At 50.7% G+C, this 19,471-nt stretch overlaps 2 protein-coding genes across 6 annotated transcripts in view; one reads left to right on the forward strand and one right to left on the reverse strand.

The window, feature by feature from the left end:
- The window catches only part of LOC122365772, a 75,078-nt gene extending 64,283 nt beyond the window's left edge, over positions 1 to 10,795 (forward strand). For all 5 annotated transcript variants that reach the window (XM_043337298.1, XM_043337294.1, XM_043337296.1 and 2 more), the window contains one exon: positions 9,411 to 10,795. In XM_043337298.1, coding sequence (XP_043193233.1) covers positions 9,411 to 9,625 — 215 coding nt within the window. In that variant the 3' untranslated portion in view covers positions 9,626 to 10,795. The remainder of the gene's footprint in view (positions 1 to 9,410) is intronic.
- Positions 10,796 to 12,533: 1,738 nt separating this feature from the next.
- Positions 12,534 to 19,471, reverse strand: LOC122365764. The gene is made up of 4 exons (XM_043337254.1): positions 19,188 to 19,471; positions 17,243 to 17,386; positions 14,873 to 15,046; positions 12,534 to 12,987 (listed from the first exon to the last, which is right to left on the reverse strand). Exons 2-4 carry the CDS (start codon positions 17,289 to 17,291, stop codon positions 12,767 to 12,769), a joined length of 444 nt encoding a protein of 147 aa, XP_043193189.1. The 5' UTR covers positions 17,292 to 17,386; positions 19,188 to 19,471; the 3' UTR covers positions 12,534 to 12,766.

Here is a 19,471-nt window from a genome sequence, read left to right on the forward strand (position 1 = left end):
TTATCGGCAACCCGGCTGGCCAGACCGAGACGGTGCCGCATTTAGTTCTCATCGATGTTAACCCTCGCATGTGTAGGGGGGGTCGGATGGACCCCCCCCCATGGTTTTTCGCGAATAACTCGCGTAAAAAGCGGCCGATTGCGACGAAACTTTCAGTACCCTCGCATTGATCAATTTTACACCTACCCTGAAAATTTCATGACCCTGACCCAAATGACCTTTGACCTGTGACCTCTTTTCCGAGACCATGTTTGGCCGGAATCGCGATTTCCCGTATGTCGGCTCGCACTAGCCGCTTGTTTGCAAGCTTTTCGTGGTTTCAAACGTTCAAACATGTGATTTGATGTTACTCCCGTCTGTGTCAAGGTCACCTGAAGGTCAGGTCAGGTCATTGACCTTTGGTGACCTCGGGTGACCTCGGGTCACTTTTTCGAGTTTTACATGTTTCTAGGCTAGTTTTTGGAGCTGAATTCGAATTTAGCAACCATTTGAACATTTACGAAGTAGTTTTGGTGACTTCGTAACATGTTACGAAGCTGTCAGAGGCGGTTGACACGTACTACGAATACCCGTCACGACGCCTACTGGTTGACCTGACCTGACCTGACCCGACCTGGTCTAAATGCTTCAAGACATCATCTGTGATCAAAACTAACACGATATTCGTGATCAGCACCCCGAAAAACCCCTTAGCGGCCACACTTTACGACTTTCTAACAGGTCCCGATTTTCCCGACTTTGGGTCATTGACCTGACCTGGAAGGTCAACCAATGACCTAGGACCTTAAAATTGGGTATCATCGGCTTCCTCTCGTCACGGGCAACACGCTCGTTTTTTCCGCGAAGCTCTAGCTCGATCAGGGGCCAAACGGCAAGGAGGGGGGTCCAACCGACCCCCCCCTACACATTAGAAGCTGGCAAACGCCGCACACATGCGAGGGTTAAACCTATACACTTCTTTTTATCCACTGACGAAGGCACGTTGTTGTCCGAAACGTTTGATTTTATTCGTATTGTTTTTATATTGTCATTGTCCGTGAGAAAAACATACTCGTATGGACTAATCTCAGTTCATATAGAAATTGTTCCACATTCATCAACACAGATAAAATGAATATTAGCCCTCACCACACATATAAGTAGAGGCAAGTAGACCGCGCCCCCTGTTTTTCACCAATAAATCGCGGCAAAGCGAAGGATTGTGACGATTCTTTGGTGCCCTGGAGTTAATCAAATTTACAACTTCCCGGAAAATTAAATAGCCCTTATCAATTTTGCATCTTGTCTGAGAATTTTAAATCCCTGAACCAAATCACCTTTAACCTGTGATTATTTTTCTCAAGATCGTGTCAGGCCAGAATAGCAATTGAAAGTCAGCGCACATCTTCTGTGCGTTTCCATAGTCGTTTCTTGATTAGCAACGTGACAGCATGTGAAATATACCATCTAATGTTTGTCTCATTGGTTGTTGTGGGTGCCAAGGTCACGTGAAACTCAGGTGTAGGTCATTTACTTGAAATGATCTCGATTAACTTCCTTAAATTCACACCTTTTTACTGTGGTTTTTAGGAAGTGTTGGTTTGAAATTTAGCACCCATTTTAGCATTTGAAAACTAGGCATACTTAGGTATCAGTTATAGTGCCTATGCAATATGTTACAAGGCTGTAAGTGCTGGTTAACATTCTATGGATAGCCGGCAGAACGACTAATGGGTGATCTGGCGTGACCCGTCCTACCCCAAATGCTTTGATACATCATCTTTGATCAAAGCAAGTGCAAATTCGGAGTCAGAAGCAAGCCAAGTCCCAGCAAACTTCACTTGTAGAAATTCTAGCAGGACCCAATTTTCCGTGCTTTTGGGTTATTAACCTGATCTGGGAGGTCAACCAGTGACCTAGGATCTCAGCATTGACCAGGACATAAAAATCATTGGCTTTTTCTCGTCAGCGATGACCAGGACTCTCAAATCATCGGATTTCTCTCGTCACGAGCAGCTCGCTCTTTTTTAATTTTCAGCGAAGCTCTGGCTCTTTTTATCAAGGGCCGAATGGCTGAGGGTTTCTACGCCCCTCCGCTACATGCAAGACGCTGAAAAGAAATGCCTCAATAGGTGAGGGTTAAATATCGATTGGTTTTTAAGTGCCCAAGCCCGAAGCACTTTAATTTACTTCGATAGCAGTTTTTAAGACCAACGAGCTCGAATACTATGTATAACTTCTTGAACAATGTATAAGCACCACATAAAATGAATCGTGAGAGAAGCGTCTCAAGATTAAGGAGCTATGAGACACTTAATAAAAAAACGGGATAGATTAGAAACTGCACCTAACTTGCACTGGTTTTTAAACCTTTTCATTGCAGACTGGTAGATTAAATTTTAGGATTGATTTCAGCTGATGCTCAAATGGAGCTATTCATTCGTTCATTCATGCGACCATCCAATTCCATTAAAAAAGAAGCCAGTGACAAAATTGTTCATTTTAGATAAGTGTGAAATACAAACTCAATAAAAGTTTAATGATACGGCAAATTTGACAGATCTTTATAATGAACAGACGAATAACTTTAACAAATCAAGGCTGAGAGCCCCAAATAGGGGAGAGTGAGGTAAGATGAGCCAAGGGGCAAGTTTAGCCACCCCATGTTTCTCAGCTCCTATGGCGCTAATTGACTTGAGCTTCCATGTGCCGTTCGCTTACGATGCTGCAGTCTTTCACGTTGAGACGGCAACGTTCTCACGCTCAGCACCCGGTAACATGTGGTATCGTCCCTGATAACTAAGACATGTTTTGCCTTTAAAATGAGATGGTTGTTATCTGCGGTGCATGATTATTTTCCTTAGCGGGTGTCATTAATCGAAAATGGCCACGGGTGGGGCAAGATGAGCCATTTTCACCTAGGAGAAGATGAGCCGGATAAGCCATTGTTGTCTCCGCTGGCGAAAACCAAACTGAGCTGCGCTTGTTTCTGCTGAATAAAAATGGTAGGAAATTGTTTTTCTTTGTTGATTACACAAGTTGTAAGTGATTTGCAGATTATCTGAAGGATAAAATGATTTCTTCCGTGATAGAAAACTTGACGAGTTATTGGAAGGCTTAAAACAGTCACTTTTTGATGGAGGAAAAAAACTTTGCCATAAGTATGTATGCCATGGAGTAAATAAAAGAGCCCACTCTTCGCCGCGCCCGGGAAAAGAAGACGTTCGCTTTTTCTATCCATGCTCAACTTTCCCCACGACGTGTCTCAACTTACTCCGCCCATGGGGTAAGATGAGCAACGTGCAAGATGATTTTTGACGTAGCCTTTTAGTACAAAAATAAGCGGTATGAAACATTTCTGGCCACCATTACATGCGCAATGACCACTCTGTCCGTCCAACCCGTAAACGCAGAAAAATGATCAGTAAGTTAGCAACAAAAAGCGGCTCAACTTACCTCATTCTTCCCTACGTTACACAATTGAGGGCATTTTTTAGGCCATCACAGTATTTGTCAACAATTGTTGTTTGGGGGACTGGGGAGGGTGGTTACTGGCTCATAAACTGTCCCCCCCCCCCAAAAAGAAAAGAAAAGAAAACGAAACCGATCATCCACGAAAAGAACTAATGAGCTCGAACCAAGGTGACGAATCGATTTATAGGTATGCAGGATGACTAACGATGACACTTTTTGACTTCTTGTGTCAAATAAATTCCATCATCTGGATAGCATGTCAATATTCTATTTGACATTTTACAACAAACGTATACTATTTGGCGCGACTAGCCTCATAAATGTCCTGAAACTAAAACCGTTTCTTCGCAATTAACTTGGACCACGTCATCCCAGCTTATGCACGACAAAAATAAAATAATGCTTCAGGATCACTGGCCTGAATTCCAATGCTTAAAGTTCCGGTGTGGCACTCTTCGCTACATCTCGTGACGGCCACCATTGTGTTGCATTTTTTCGGTAAGCTATAAGTTAATAAGGAAATGATTGGTGAGTGGGTGAAAATAGCCCTCATCCTCCACCCTCCCCCTCCTTTTTCTGGAAACATAAGTAACCGAAAGATCTGGCGATGGTTTATCCACCTCCTCTGCCGCCGCGCTGCGAGGCCTCGATTCGTTCGGTATGTGGCTCCTGAGCGGTCCTCCCCGGAGGCAAGGTGAAAGGTCATGGCCTGTATCAGAAATTTATACGTTGCTGAATATGGTTTATAGTTCTTCCAAGGCCTTGGACACCGTTTTATTATATCGGATAAGCATTGCACTTTCTTGTCAATCAATACATTTAAAGAAAACTTGATCATAATCTTATACTGCGGCAATTGTAGTTCTGCTTACGGTTGCCTCTTTATGATACGGGCCACCACTACCTCCACTGCGCTGGAGCTCTGGCGTTCTACCCCTCCCCGCTACGGACCGGCCCTCGGGCTAGGTGTGTTAGTACTGAGCGCAAACCTGTAGTAGTCACGTGACTTTCATTCACGTAGCGGGAACGGAGGCTATAGGCGATACCAAGGACGGGCTCTGGGGAGGCAACCGGCGCGGAAAAATAGCACGATTGTAGTTTTGGAAGAATATCTGGTGCGGTAAGAGGAATTATACAAAACATAAGTGCTAGGAGCAAACATGTGTTATTCCTCCATACTTTGCGCTACATTTTCTTTCTCCAATGGCCAGCACTTAGCAAATAATAGCGCAATTCTAAATTGGTAATATATGTGTACAGTAGCAACTGCGGGTCCCTGTACCTAAATAATATGATGATGAAAAACGTACTTAAGTTTACTGAACTTCTTTTTTACTAACCTTTACTTTAGTCAACTTCACTTAACCTTTGTTTCACTTAATTATATTCGGCAATATATTTACCTTAGTATGAGGCTACGGTTTTTGATCATCATATTTCACTTGTCCTTTATTAATATATTTAATGGAATAACCTTCTGTTCAAAATTCTAAAAATTGCCAAAAGTTACCAAAAACACTTGAATATATTTCGGAGACGTTCCTTCATCGGTTCAAGTGATAAACATTTATAGCGCCACATTTGCCGTTAACATATCTGATCCATGTTTTTTAAATATAAATCTCGCGTCTAGGTTGAGATGTGTCTTCTAATTTACATCGACAGAATTACCTTTACAGCGTACGAACAAAATTAGCTCCTACACTTAACAGGTTATAGGTCATAATGTTGATTCACACTTACAATGTTAATAGGTTACAATATAGGGGGAGAGAAAGCGGGCAGGGATGAGGGGGGGGGGAGAATTCTAGGCAGGTCACATCAGTACTATGCCTACCAAAAGTAAACACCGGTGCCTGACAGGATAATTAAGTATGCAAACGAATGAATGACTTGAATGAATGCACGAATGAATGAAGTATGAAAGAGAGGGGCATAAGCATATTATAGGTGAGCAGTCGAATAAGAGAGAGAGAGAGAGAGAAATACACACAATAATAATCATCGCTTCACATAAGAAGTGTGTCTGTGTGGGAGGGGGGGGGGGGGTCGTACAACAAATCGAAACACGTCATATACCAGAGCCTATGATCAATAACCGTGTGGTATTCTAGCTCCTACCGGGGACCCGTAACGGACACCACTACTTGACGGTTTACACGATCGTCCATGATGCCACGTTTGTGTTGAGTGCTGGTCGCTCGTCTCTAATATGAAGAGATTCAGCAATCTTTCTCTCGCGCTCAGTCTTGCACACTTGTATTATTGCAGCTGTCACGTGTGATGGGCTCGGTTGTATGCCACGGTGATCTTCCCGGAAATGGTCCCCGAGAGGTGAATCTCTGCGTTGGTTTTTCGCGTCTCGTAAATGTTCATTGTACCGGAGTCGCACCATTCTGCCGGTTTCCCCGATGTATGTCTTCTGGCAGAGGGTACACGTCAGTTGGTAGATGACTCCGGATGTGTGACATCGTCCTCGAAGACCCGCCGCGCACGCATGACAGCGAGCTCCTCCCGGGCAGGGTGGGGGTTTGAGGGCTGACCGTACCAGATGTTGTTTGATGGTGTTATCGTTCGTCCAGGCCACTCCCAGATCCTGCTGGCCGCTGCCCCTCACCACCGCCTGTACGGATCTTGTCAGCTGGTCGTCGATGAAGGGGAGAACTAGTCGGGTGATTGATGTTCTGTTCCTTTTCCTTTGGTCTGTGGATTTCATACAGTCCTCAATGGCTCTGTTGATTGTCTTGAGCTTGTATCCATTGTCGGTGAAAAGGTGTGTGATCCGTGCGACGACCAGCTGACAAGATCCGTACAGGCGGTGGTGAGGGGCAGCGGCCAGCAGGATCTGGGAGTGGCCTGGACGAACGATAACACCATCAAACAACATCTGGTACGGTCAGCCCTCAAACCCCCACCCTGCCCGGGAGGAGCTCGCTGTCATGCGTGCGCGGCGGGTCTTCGAGGACGATGTCACACATCCGGAGTCATCTACCAACTGACGTGTACCCTCTGCCAGAAGACATACATCGGGGAAACCGGCAGAATGGTGCGACTCCGGTACAATGAACATTTACGAGACGCGAAAAACCAACGCAGAGATTCACCTCTCGGGGACCATTTCCGGGAAGATCACCGTGGCATACAACCGAGCCCATCACACGTGACAGCTGCAATAATACAAGTGTGCAAGACTGAGCGCGAGAGAAAGATTGCTGAATCTCTTCATATTAGAGACGAGCGACCAGCACTCAACACAAACGTGGCATCATGGACGATCGTGTAAACCGTCAAGTAGTGGTGTCCGTTACGGGTCCCCGGTAGGAGCTAGAATACCACACGGTTATTGATCATAGGCTCTGGTATATGACGTGTTTCGATTTGTTGTACGACCCCCCCCCCTCCCACACAGACACACTTCTTATGTGAAGCGATGATTATTATTGTGTGTATTTCTCTCTCTCTCTCTCTCTTATTCGACTGCTCACCTATAATATGCTTATGCCCCTCTCTTTCATACTTCATTCATTCGTGCATTCATTCAAGTCATTCATTCGTTTGCATACTTAATTATCCTGTCAGGCACCGGTGTTTACTTTTGGTAGGCATAGTACTGATGTGACCTGCCTAGAATTCTCCCCCCCCCCTCATCCCTGCCCGCTTTCTCTCCCCCTATATTGTAACCTATTAACATTGTAAGTGTGAATCAACATTATGACCTATAACCTGTTAAGTGTAGGAGCTAATTTTGTTCGTACGCTGTAAAGGTAATTCTGTCGATGTAAATTAGAAGACACATCTCAACCTAGACGCGAGATTTATATTTAAAAAACATGGATCAGATATGTTAACGGCAAATGTGGCGCTATAAATGTTTATCACTTGAACCGATGAAGGAACGTCTCCGAAATATATTCAAGTGTTTTTGGTAACTTTTGGCAATTTTTAGAATTTTGAACAGAAGGTTATTCCATTAAATATATTACATATAATGCTGTTCACCAGAGTGCTTCGTCATTTGATTGTCCTTTATTAAGTTGTTTCGCCTGTCATCTGGGCATCAGGCATGGATTCTATCGGCAGTGTAGTCAACTAAACATTAGATATTACCATCCATGCAGCCCTCAGTCGATCCGCGGGGTAGGGTGCTGGCTGTGTGGGTCGGGATCCGCCGCAGTGGCTCCAATCCACCCTGACCCGTGCAGGCCATACCCATACCCATACCCATACCCATACCCAGGGCTGACGGCGAGTGCCAACACGGCCGGGCCGGAGGGCAGGCACACTCGGCACAACTTCCGACTCTCAGCTGGCCGTTACTGGATTTAGCACAATCGAACCCAGTGACATGACAGCCAGCCTTTGATAGATCGTGTGCGATTTGCACGTATACACCTATAACCTAAAGTAAATACCTAAAACTGCTGTCGCGCCGTTCGAGACGTTGTCATTCTCCGATTGTCTGTGATTAGAGTCCGTACGAACTCCGACCCAACGGCACGTGTTCTCTGAGACTGGGGTGTGAGGGCGCAGACAGGCGGGCCTCTGTCACCATTTTGTGCCTCCTGTGGCCCTTACACCCTGTTAACTCCGGTCGCTGACAACGGCACAATATTCAACTAAAGATACCTACCCACGACGCCGCAAACGGAACATCCACGCTTCCATGGATGGCTTGAGCTGTGTCCTGTTTCGACATTACTCCAACTTTCCATACACGTGTGTTTGTGTTGTTGCCTTTGTGTTTTGCATGCCTTCAATGTGGTTGTTTTAGTTGTTTTGTTTTATTTTGTGCTTCCTATTGCCTTAGTTTTCATTAGTTTTAACTTGTACCTACTTTAGAAGTAGTTTAATAACAGTTGAGTTTCCTTGTAGTTGCTTCGTATGCTTCTTTTTATAAAACTAACCGTTTTCAAATACTACATTGTTTGCAAGTCTAACAAGGGATACTGATTTTGTGTTGCATTGTTTGTATGGTCGTTGTTTTCAGTCTTTTTAAAGTTAATTTGAGTTTTCTTTTCTTTTTACTCTATTTCTTTTTAACAACAAGTTTCGTTGACTTAACATGCTACATATCAAAACAGTAACCACTTGTGACATCGGTAAGAATTAATGTTATACAGCTTTGCCAAAGCTTCCGAGTGTTGAGTAAAATGTTGTTATTGACGCTCATTATACGTTAATTTGTACCAAGGCTAGCAAGTCAATTTCTAAGCTTTTACCGGCCAATCGCATACCAAGCATCTATGGTGTGCTTGCTATTTCGAGCGTTCAGTGCACACAAAGAATCACTCTGTTCTGCAGTGCTTTCTCAAACGCTCATTGACTGCCACATGTTCCATTGTCCCGCCACCCTCACTGCCGACCAGTGTTTGTTCTTATACCCAATGTACCCCTCATGTGATCGCTGACCGCTGATCCTGGTCCCTGACCCTGGCCTCAATCCTGTCTTATCACTTGGCCCTGGTCCTCAAAACCTTGTCCCTGACTCTGACCCCAGTCACTTGTCGCTGACCCATGAATTTTCCGGTCCGTGGTCTCGTGTCCCAGTCCTTCATCCATAACCTCGGTCCCTGACCCCCGACATCGGTCCCTTACCCAGCCTGACCTCGTGATCTGACCCTGACCTCATCCCCTGGCCCTGACCTCGGCCCCTGATCCCTGCCCTGGCTCCTTGCTCATGACCTCTGCCCTGACCCATGACCCGGCCACTTGCCCATGACCCCTGTCCCTGCCCCTGGTCGTCGGTCTTCGGTCTTCGGTCCCCTGTTACCTGTCCCCTGTCTCCTTTCCCTGTACCCTGTCCCCTGACCCCGGTCCTTGTCGGCCCGCTCCCTGCCCCCGCCCCCCCCCCCGCTCCCTGCCCCCCCCCCCCGCTCCCTGCCCCCGCCTCCCCCGCCCCCGGTCCCTGACGGGCTGTCCGGTCGGCCGCTGACGGCGCCGCTCCGACATGTCCCCAGGCGCCCTCTACGACTACACGGGCGACTACAACGTGTCGTTTTACGCGGCCGGCGGCCTGCTGGTGCTCTCCAGCGTGACCAGCTTCCTGGTGCCGCTGGTGCGCCGCCGACTGGAGGCCGCCGCCGGCACAGCCGCCAGCACGCCCGGCTCACAGCACGTGCCAGAGCTGATCGTCAGCGACGAGAACGACGGCTCGCCCGAGGACGCCGTCTGAGCAGAGCCCGCAGGACGGCCAGACCACCTCTGCGGACGGCAGGGCGCGGACCGACGCCGGAGCCCCGGTCGGACAGGGAGGGGACCCCCGCGCGGCGCTGGGCTGCGGGCGCCGCGCGGCCGCCAGGCAGTCAGTCTCGGCCCGCCCCTCCGTCCGCTCCCGGACGCTCGCTGTGTGTGGGAATGGGAAAGGTGGCGAGCTGTTGACCGACCAATGCACCTCGCCGCGTGAGCGACTGACGCGCCGGCCAGCCGAAATCATCTTCATCATGGGGCATGTGTGATTCATTGTGAGTAGGAGGCGCTGTGAGCTAGGGGTGGCCGCGGTGGGACCCCGTCAGTGAGTGGTGCGCGCCGGGGCGCCGGCATGGGGCCGACCTCTCCGAAGGACCGGCCAGCCTCGCCAACAGTATGCTGTCTGCACATCGGCGCGCGGGCGCTGCGGACGGTGGTTGTGTGAGGTGCGGAGGCCTGTAATGTATGTACCGAGAGTCGGAGACCTCAGTGGCGCCACCTGTCGGCGACCGAGCCAGGCCAGCCGCGCCTGCCTCGCTGTGATACTGGCTTCATTCCGGGACCGGGCGAGCCGAGTCGTGATCGGGGTGCTGCCGCCCGCCGCCGGTGGCACCCGGGCCGCGGGGCGCCCCTCCCCCCCCCCCTCTGAAGGCGGCACGCGCTCGGCCGCGGACCGGGAGAGTGCGGCGCCTCGGGTCAGTGACGCTGTGCGGCGTCAGTGTCTCAGTGACCGTTTGACACCCGGGTCAGCGGGCCGGGGAGGGTGGCGAGCCGGGTCAGCTGCTGAGGAGGGTGGCCGGCGGCCGGGCTGTGCTGCCTGTGCCGGCCGACTGTCAGTGGCCGGCGGCCGGGCCGTGCTGCCTGTGCCGGCCGACTGTCAGTGGCCGGCGGCCGGGCCGTGCTGCCTGTGCCGGCCGACTGTCAGTGACCGGCCGAGCTGACCGCAGCTGGAGGGCGGCACCCCGGACTGACTGCTCGGGGGAGGGCGGCACCCCGGACTGACTGCTCGGGGGAGGGGGCGCAGCCGCTCGGAAGGCTGATCCTCAGTTGAAGGGGGTGGCACCCCCCGGGCCGAGCTCGCCCGGCCGGCCGAGGCTAGTGATGGGGCACCGCCGCACATAAATCGCTTTTAATAAAACTGTTTTGAATATGGAAACATGTCTTCCACTTTGTGCTGCCGTTGACATTCTGTTTTGCCCTATCGATAGCCGTTCACGGGAGTGCACCCCGTGCATGGAACTAAGATAAATCTCGGAGGGCCTCCTGAGAGCACTCGGCACGTACCCTGAAAGACTACGATAGGTGATTTAGACCATGTGCTGTCAACAGCTAGCGGCGATAATCAGGTCTATAGCCCTATTATTGAGGTGAAATAATACGGCTCAGGGTAAATATATTTATTTACAGTCTAGAACATCAATACAGGAGCGTATACACTCTGCGTAATTTGATACGCATTGGCACATGATAATGATTGCACACTTGCGATAATTCGTGTGATAAACCAGGAGAGAGAGAGAGAGAGAGAGAGAGAGAGAGAGAGAGAGAGAGAGAGAGAGAGAGAGAGAGAGGGAGAGAGAAAGAGAGAGAGAGAGAGAGAGAGAGAGAGAGAGAGAGAGAGAGAGAGAGAGAGAGAGAGAGAGAGAGAGAGAGAGAGAGAGAGAGAGAGAGAGAGAGAGAGAGAGAGAGAGAGAGAGAGAGAGAGAGAGACAGACAGAGAGACAGAGACAGAGACAGAGAGGCGGAGACAGAGCAGGCGATCAGCTGTGCGACGCTCCTGCAGTCGTCACGCGCGGGAGCTGTGCGTCTCGGGCCGTCAGCGGGCCCACGTCTGATACGGGCAGCAGGGAGTGTGCGCGCAATGCGTCTTCCCGTGCTCCGATCCGGCGCGGTGTCGGTGACAACAGTCCGTGTCACTGCCTTCCGCGACCTCAAACCTCCACGTGTCACATCAATGGCACATTATCTCTGATTACTTATGCCTACTTATACCTTATAAGTCGGCTTCAATAACATTCTCATCATTTTCCAAATATGAGCCTTAGATCACCAAAGCATCAAAATCCTTCTCATGCACGTTGGGATCACGGGGATCACAGGCAAAGGCCATTGGATAAACAGTTGCCATGGTTTGTGTGTCATGAATCGAAACAGAACTCGACATGCGTTAGTGTGAGGAATATCGAAAGATGCTCGTAAGATCCCCTATTGCCACACTATCGTAGGATCAAACTGAACCCCAAACATACTCGTAGGTACCTAGCCTGGAAATTCCTCAGCAGGTAGCAGGACATGCCTATTCCTTGGTAATTTAGGCTGAGGAAAGAAGGCCATTTGAAGAGTTGCTGGACGGGCATTTGACTTGCCTTCGAATGTGGATCACCATAGCTCCTATCACTTACCTTTCAGTTTTAAGAACATCCGTGGGGTAGTGCTTCGCAACCTGGCGAGTGGCGAGGAATGTTCTTTTGAACTAGAAGCCCTTCCTTCGCAGTCCTTCATTAAGGAAGGGATTATAGGTAACCGCTTTATGTTTCTATCTGTGGCCGGCCTTGGAGTGGGTAGGTACTTACCTACTTGGTCGGCCCTAACACCTATCGGCAAGCAGCTAAACATTATTCTAATCACGGTCCCCGGAGTGATGCCGTGTAAAGCGGTCACTTTGAAGTACTCGTAAATGAATAACTATGCCTCTGAAGGGTGGTGTGTACATAGAGTACGGCGCTCGCCCGCTCAGTCATCTCAGCCGGCCAGCAGCAGTGCCCGCTCAGCCGGCCAGCCGGTCAGCAGCAGGATCAGCTCAGCAGCAGCAGCAGCAGCCCCCGCTCAGCCGGCCAGCCGGAGCAGCAGCAGTGCCCGCTCAGCCGGCCAGCAGCGCGGCCCGCTCAGCTGGTCAGCTGGTCAGCAGCAGAGCCCGCTCAGTCCGCTCAGCCGGTCAGCCGGAGCAGCAGCAGCCCCCGCTCAGCCGGTCAGCAGCAGAGCCCGCTCAGCCGGAGCAGAGCCCGCTCAGCTGGCCAGCAGCAGGGGCGCCGGCTCAGCCGGCCAGCAGCAGTGCCCGCTCAGCCTGCCAGCCGGAGCAGCAGCAGCCCCCGCTCAGCCGGTCAGCAGCAGAGCCCGCTCAGCCGGCTCAGCCGGCCAGCCGGAGCAGCAGCAGCAGCAGCGCCCCGGCGGCGCACACAGCCGCCGGCAGCGCGCCGGCCCGCTGCGACACAGCCCCATTGCAGCCGTCGTAGTTACAGGTCAGCACACAGCCGTGCAGCATCTCGTCCTCGAAGCGGAACGCGCCGCACTGCGACTCCATGTTCTTGAGGACGCAGTTGCGGATGACGAGTACCTCGCCCGTGGTGGCTGTAACAAAAACACAGGGCTGTAACAGACACACAGGGCTGTAACAGATACAGGGCTGTAACAGACACACAGGGTTGTAATAGACACACAGGGCTGTAACAGACACACAGGGCTGTAACAGACACAGGGCTGTAACAGACACACAGGGATGTAACAGACACACAGGGCTGTAACAGACACACATGGATGTAACAGACACACAGGGCTGTAACAGACACACAGGGTTGTAACAGACACACAGGGCTGTAACAGACACACAGGGCTGTAACAGACACACAGGGCTGTAACAGACACACGGTTGTAACAGACACACAGGGCTGTAACAGACACACAGGTTGTAACAGACACACAGGGTTGTAACAGACACACAGGGCTGTAACAGACACACAGGACTGTAACAGACACACAGGGTTGTAACAGACACACAGGGCTGTAACAGACACACAGGGCTGTAACAGACACACAGGGTTGTAACAGACACACAGGGCTGTAACAGACACATAGGTTGTAACAGACACACAGGGCTGTAACAGACACACAGGGTTGTAACAGACACACAGGGATGTAACAGACACACAGGGCTGTAACAGACACACAGGGTTGTAACAGACACACAGGGCTGTAACAGACGGACACGGCTGTAACAGACACACAGGGCTGTAACAGACACACATGGTTGTAACAGACACACAGGGCTGTAACAGACACACAGGGCTGTAACAGACACACAGGGATGTAACAGACACACAGGGATTTAACAGACACACAGGGATGTAACAGACACACAGGGCTGTAACAGACACACAGGGTTGTAACAGACACACAGGACTGTAACAGACACACAGGGCTGTAACAGACACACAGGGCTGTAACAGACACACAGGGTTGTAACAGACACACAGGGCTGTAACAGACACACAGGTTGTAACAGACACACAGGGCTGTAACAGACACACAGGGTTGTAACAGACACACAGGGCTGTAACAGACACACAGGGCTGTAACAGACACACAGGGTTGTAACAGACACACAGGGCTGTAACAGACACACAGGGTTGTAACAGACACACAGGGCTGTAACAGACACACAGGGCTGTAACAGACACACAGGGCTGTAACAGACACAGGGCTGTAACAGACACACAGGGATGTAACAGACACACAGGGTTGTAACAGGCACACAGGGTTGTAACAGACACACAGGGTTGTAACAGACACACAGGGCTGTAACAGACACACAGGGCTGTAACAGACACACAGGGTTGTAACAGACACACAGGGCTGTAACAGACACACAGGGTTGTAACAGACACACAGGGCTGTAACAGACACACAGGGTTGTAACAGACACACAGGGCTGTAACAGACACACAGATGACAGCTGTAACAGACACACAGGGATGTAACAGACACACATGGATGTAACAGACACACAGGGCTGTAACAGACACACAGGGCTGTAACAGACACACAGGGCTGTAACAGACACACAGGGCTGTAACAGATACACAGGGCTGGGCCGTAACAGACACACATGGCTGTAACAGACACACAGGGCTGTAACAGACACAGGGTTGTAACAACTAACAGACACAGGACACAGGGGGTATAAACAGACACAAATGGCTGTAACAGACACACAAGGCTGTAACAGACATACAGGGCCGAACAAACACAGGGCTGTAACAGACAGACAGGGGTAACAGACGGACACACGGCTGTAACAGATACGAATAAATTTATGTTGAAGGAGAGGCTCAGAATGGGTGCGGAAAACCGTAATTTACGACCGGTGTAGCTCATACCTAATATGTTCGCCAGTGTATTAATGTACCTGCAGTTCGTTCACATTTGCGGGAATCGGCAGCGGAGAGTAACTACTTACTGGACGTGCCGGTGACCTTGACGCAGAAGTTGGCCGGGAACTCGCCGACGTGTTTCGGCTTGGGCACTTTGCAGGCCTTGACGTAGTTGGAGGAGAGCGGCGCGAACGGGTCCTCGCAGCCCGGGTTGGTGCCGTTACGCGACGAGCACTGGTAGCAGTTGATCTCCGCCCACACTGCCACAGCCCAGAGCGGACAACGGTCATCGGACGGAGCTGCGGGTCCTCACTGTACCGAAAGTGTAAAGTTTTGATACCTATCTCCGGCAGGGCTGCGGAGTCGGAGTCGGAGTCGGAGTCGGAGTCGGTCGGAGTCGACAGTTGTGACCGGAGTCGGAGTCAGAGTCGGAGTCGATTTAAGAAACCCGAGCTGGAGTCGGAGTCGGAGTCACCGAAAATCTGTCGACTCCGCAGCCCTGCTAGGTCTGCGGAGTCGGAGTCGGGAGTTGGAGTCGGTCGGAGTCGACAATTCTGCCCGGAGTCGGAGTCGGAGCTGGTTTTTGAAAGCCGGAGTCGGAGTCGGAGTCGGAGTCGCCGAAAATTCATCGACTCCGCAGCCCTCACTGAAAATAAATTAACACTCGCGTGCCGGTGACACGAAAAAAAGCACAAATGAGAGGCGTTTTGGTAGGGTGTAACACAACTCAACTGTGTAACTGTGGGGTGTGACGCCGAAGAATGGTGCAATTACTCGGTGTTCAAAATCAACACCGACAATTAACACCAATGCCACCTAAGACCAACCGACGCTACGGATAAATAACACCACCATTTGGTGTCAACACCCCGTGACAGAGACGTTATATCGCATACGCCACACAATGGTGTAGCTCCCAGTTCATTGATCTCTAAACGGTGTTACTAGCACCGTTACCATGGATCGGATATGGCCTTGGATTCAAGGTCAGCCGGCCGCCGGCCAGCGCGAGCGGCTGCGCGTGCACATGCGTAAATTCAAATGAACGGCGGTGTGTTGATTCGCGCTTCAGTTTGAGTCGAGTGATGCGGGGCTGTGTGGGGAATGGAGGTGGTGTGAGAATCAGGGTTGCGGAGTCGGAGTCGGAGTCGGAGTCGGAGTCGGAGTCGGTCGGAGTCGACAGTTGTGACCGGAGTCGGAGTCGGAGTCGGAGTCGCTTTTAGAAACCCGATCCGGAGTCGGAGTCGGAGTCACCGAAAATCTGTCGACTCCGCAGCCCTGCTAGGTCTGCGGAGTCGGAGTCGGGAGTTGGGAGTCAGTCGGAGTCGACAATTCTGCCCGGAGTCGGAGTCGGAGTCGGAGCTGGTTTTTGAAAGCCGGAGTCGGAGTCGGAGTCGGAGTCGCCGAAAATCCATCGACTCCGCAGCCCTGTGTGAGATAAATAAGTGATAAATAAGTGTGATAAATAAGTGTGATAAATAAGTGTGATAAATAAGTGTGATAAATAAGTGTGATAAATAAGTGTGAGATAAATGTCTGGTCTGGTATGTTGTCAGCAGAGTCCGGTGACCACCCGTGCACTTGAGAAAGCGCCACTCACAGTTGCCGCAATTTTTGTTAATAACATTTGTTTATTGCTCGTCTCGGACGTTACAAAATAAATTGTCTTTATTTAAGGAATGCTTTGCTTTGTATGGGGTCTAGGCAAGCCACAGTATACCCATATGGACTTGTCACATATGTTCACACAGACCCATGCACACGTATATATATATATATATATATATATATATATATATATATATATATATATATATATATATATATATATATATATATATATATATATATATATATATATATATATATATATATATATTAACTCCTCGAGCTGCAGCTACACCAAACACCGGTGTATCTCCTTCACAACACCGGAAGAGGGTGTACCCAATTGGCTACTAACACCACACATTGGTGTAAGGGTATTTGTTTTGTACCCGTAAAGAAGGTGCAAATTAATGGTGTAGCACCTTTTTATGGTGTAAAGACGTCGTGTAGCACCACAAACTGGTGTACTTACAGTGATTTAACGCCATACGCCAGTGTATGTGCCTGGTGTTACACCAGGATTCAGTGTATGCTTACACCAAAGCTTGGTGTTGAAACTACACCGGTGCAGGTGCTAAAAAACGGTGGGGTGTAAACATTTCCTAAAAAGGTGTAAACACCAGGAGCGGGTGTGAATTTATTTTCAGTGCTGTATCTGACTAATTTCAGGTTCAGATCTAATGCTCACACCTTTAGACCGACCTGCAGCGATTATTGCAAACCCTGCTCGCATCCCTGCTTGAGTTCATTACGTAACAGTAAATGCCGATTTAGCTGAGCAATCGTTAACAGCTGGCGTTGACGTCCGCGGGTGTGCGACTCCGAGCCAGGTGGGGTGGGCTCCTCACCGTGTGGGACGGCCGCCACCAGAGCGACCAGCAGCAGCCGGCCAGCCATCCGTCCGGCGGGCCTGGCAGCAGGGCGACCGGGCCGCTCCGGCGCTGCAGCAGCTCACAGCTGGCTGCTCAGCGGGCGCCGCCGCCTGTCAGCATCTGACCAACACGCCTGTCAGCATCTGAGGCCCCGCCCCGCCATCTGAGCCTTAAGGCTCTGAGGCCCCTGTTCGCCGGCACAGGGGGGGGGGGGGGTGATGCAACCCCCCCCAAGGTTTTTCGCGAATAACTCGCGTAAAAAGCGGCCGATCGCAACGAAACTTTCAGTACCCTCGCATTAATCAATTTTACACCTACCCTGAAAATTTCATGACCCTGACCCAAATGACTTTTGACCTGTGACCTCTTTTCCGAGACCATGTTTGGCCGGAATCGCGATTCGGCGTATGTCGGCTCGCATTAGCCGCGCGTTTGCAAGCTTTTCGTGGTTTCAAACGTTCAAACATGTGATTTGATGTTGCTCCCATACATTAGGGTGGATGTCAAGGTCACCTGAAGGTCAGGTCAGGTCATTGACCTTTGGTGACCTCGGGTGACCTCGGTTCACTTTTTCGAGTTTTACATGTTTCTAGGCTAGTTTTTGGAGCTGAATTCGAATTTAGCAACCATTTGAACATTTGCGAAGTAGTTTTGGTGCCTTCGTAACATGTTACGAAGCTGTCAGAGGCGGTTGACACGTATTACGAATATTCGTCACAACCCCTACCGGTTGGACCTGACCCGACCTGGTCTAAATGCTTGAAGACATCATCTCTGATCAAAACTAGCCACACTTTACGACTTTCTAACAGGTCCCGATTTTCCCGGTTTTCGGGTCATTGACCTGACCTGGAAGGTCACCCGATGACCTAGGACCTTACAATTGGGTATCATCGGCTTCCTCTCGTGACGGGCAACACGCTCGCTTTTTTCCGCGAAGCTCTAGCTCGATCAGGGGCCAAACGCGAGGGGGGTCGTACCCCCCCCCCCCATGTGCCGTCGAAGGACGCAAAATGGCCTGTGCCGGCGAGGGTTAACCTCTGAAATCTGCCAACACCTGGGTCCCCACGAACTGTCAATATTTGAGGCCCCCCACTGACAATACCTCCCTCTCTCCGCCTGTCAACGTCTGAGCCTCGCCAAAGGGCAACAGCTGAAGGTCAATACCTACCTATTGCGGCGCCCCAAACTGTCAATACCTATGGCACCAACTGTCAATATATGAGGCCCCGTCTGTCAATGCCTGAGGCTCCAACTGGCACATCTGGGTCCTCAAACTACCAATATCTGAAGCCATTGGATGCATTTCTTATGCTATTATGAGCTGAATTGCATCTGAATGCCCTTATATTCTGGCCCGACATGGTCTGGTGAAGCAGGTCACAGATCAGTCAAAGGTCGTTTGGGTCAACGCCATGAAATATTCAGGGTAGATGTAACATTGATTGACTCAAGGGCCTGAAAATTTTGTTGCGATCGGCCGCTTTTTACGCAAGTTATTTGCGAAAGACCGGAGAGGGATCCATCTGACCCATGCCCTTATAAGTGCGAGGGTTAAACACTGCATGTGCTATTCAATTACATATTAGTCCCGCCATCAAACTGCCAGCCGTCTGAATCGTCTGTCTCCTGCCGGTCAGCGTACATGCATACCACTACTGCAGTGTATATATACTGTGGCAGTGTGGTACTGCAGGCCTGTATACTGTGGCAGTGTGGCACTGCTGACTGCAGGCCAGTAATTACTGTGGCAGTGTGGCACTGAAGGCCTGTAGGTATACTGTGGCAGTGTGGCACTGCAGGCCTGTAGGTATACTGTGGCAGTGTGGCACTGCAGGCCAGTATACTGTGGCGGTGTGGCACTACAGACCAGTATACTGTGGCAGTGTGGCACTGCACGCCAGTATACTGTGGCACTCACCTCCGTCTGCAGCCGCGCCGACAGTGGCGCCTCTTTAACGCGCGCCGCCTCGCTGCGGTCTCCTCCCTGGAGCCTCCCCTCACGAAACAGTCACTGAGGACTTCCGACTCGTCCTGCGCCACTCCGCTCCCGCTCCGACGGCTACAGACGCTTCCCTGCACACTCCGCTCTCACTGAGGACTGTGGTCACTGTTCGGGCCGCTCCGCTCCCGTTCGCCGCCGCTCTGCTCTCCTCGTCTCCACCGGCGCGCCGGTCTCGCGGCCGTCGGCTGGCGGCATCGATC

The sequence above is a fragment of the Amphibalanus amphitrite genome, unplaced genomic scaffold (assembly GCF_019059575.1).
Source record: "Amphibalanus amphitrite isolate SeventyFive unplaced genomic scaffold, NRLGWU_Aamphi_draft 000762F_arrow, whole genome shotgun sequence".
In the NCBI taxonomy this organism is placed as follows: Eukaryota; Metazoa; Arthropoda; class Thecostraca; order Balanomorpha; family Balanidae; genus Amphibalanus; species Amphibalanus amphitrite.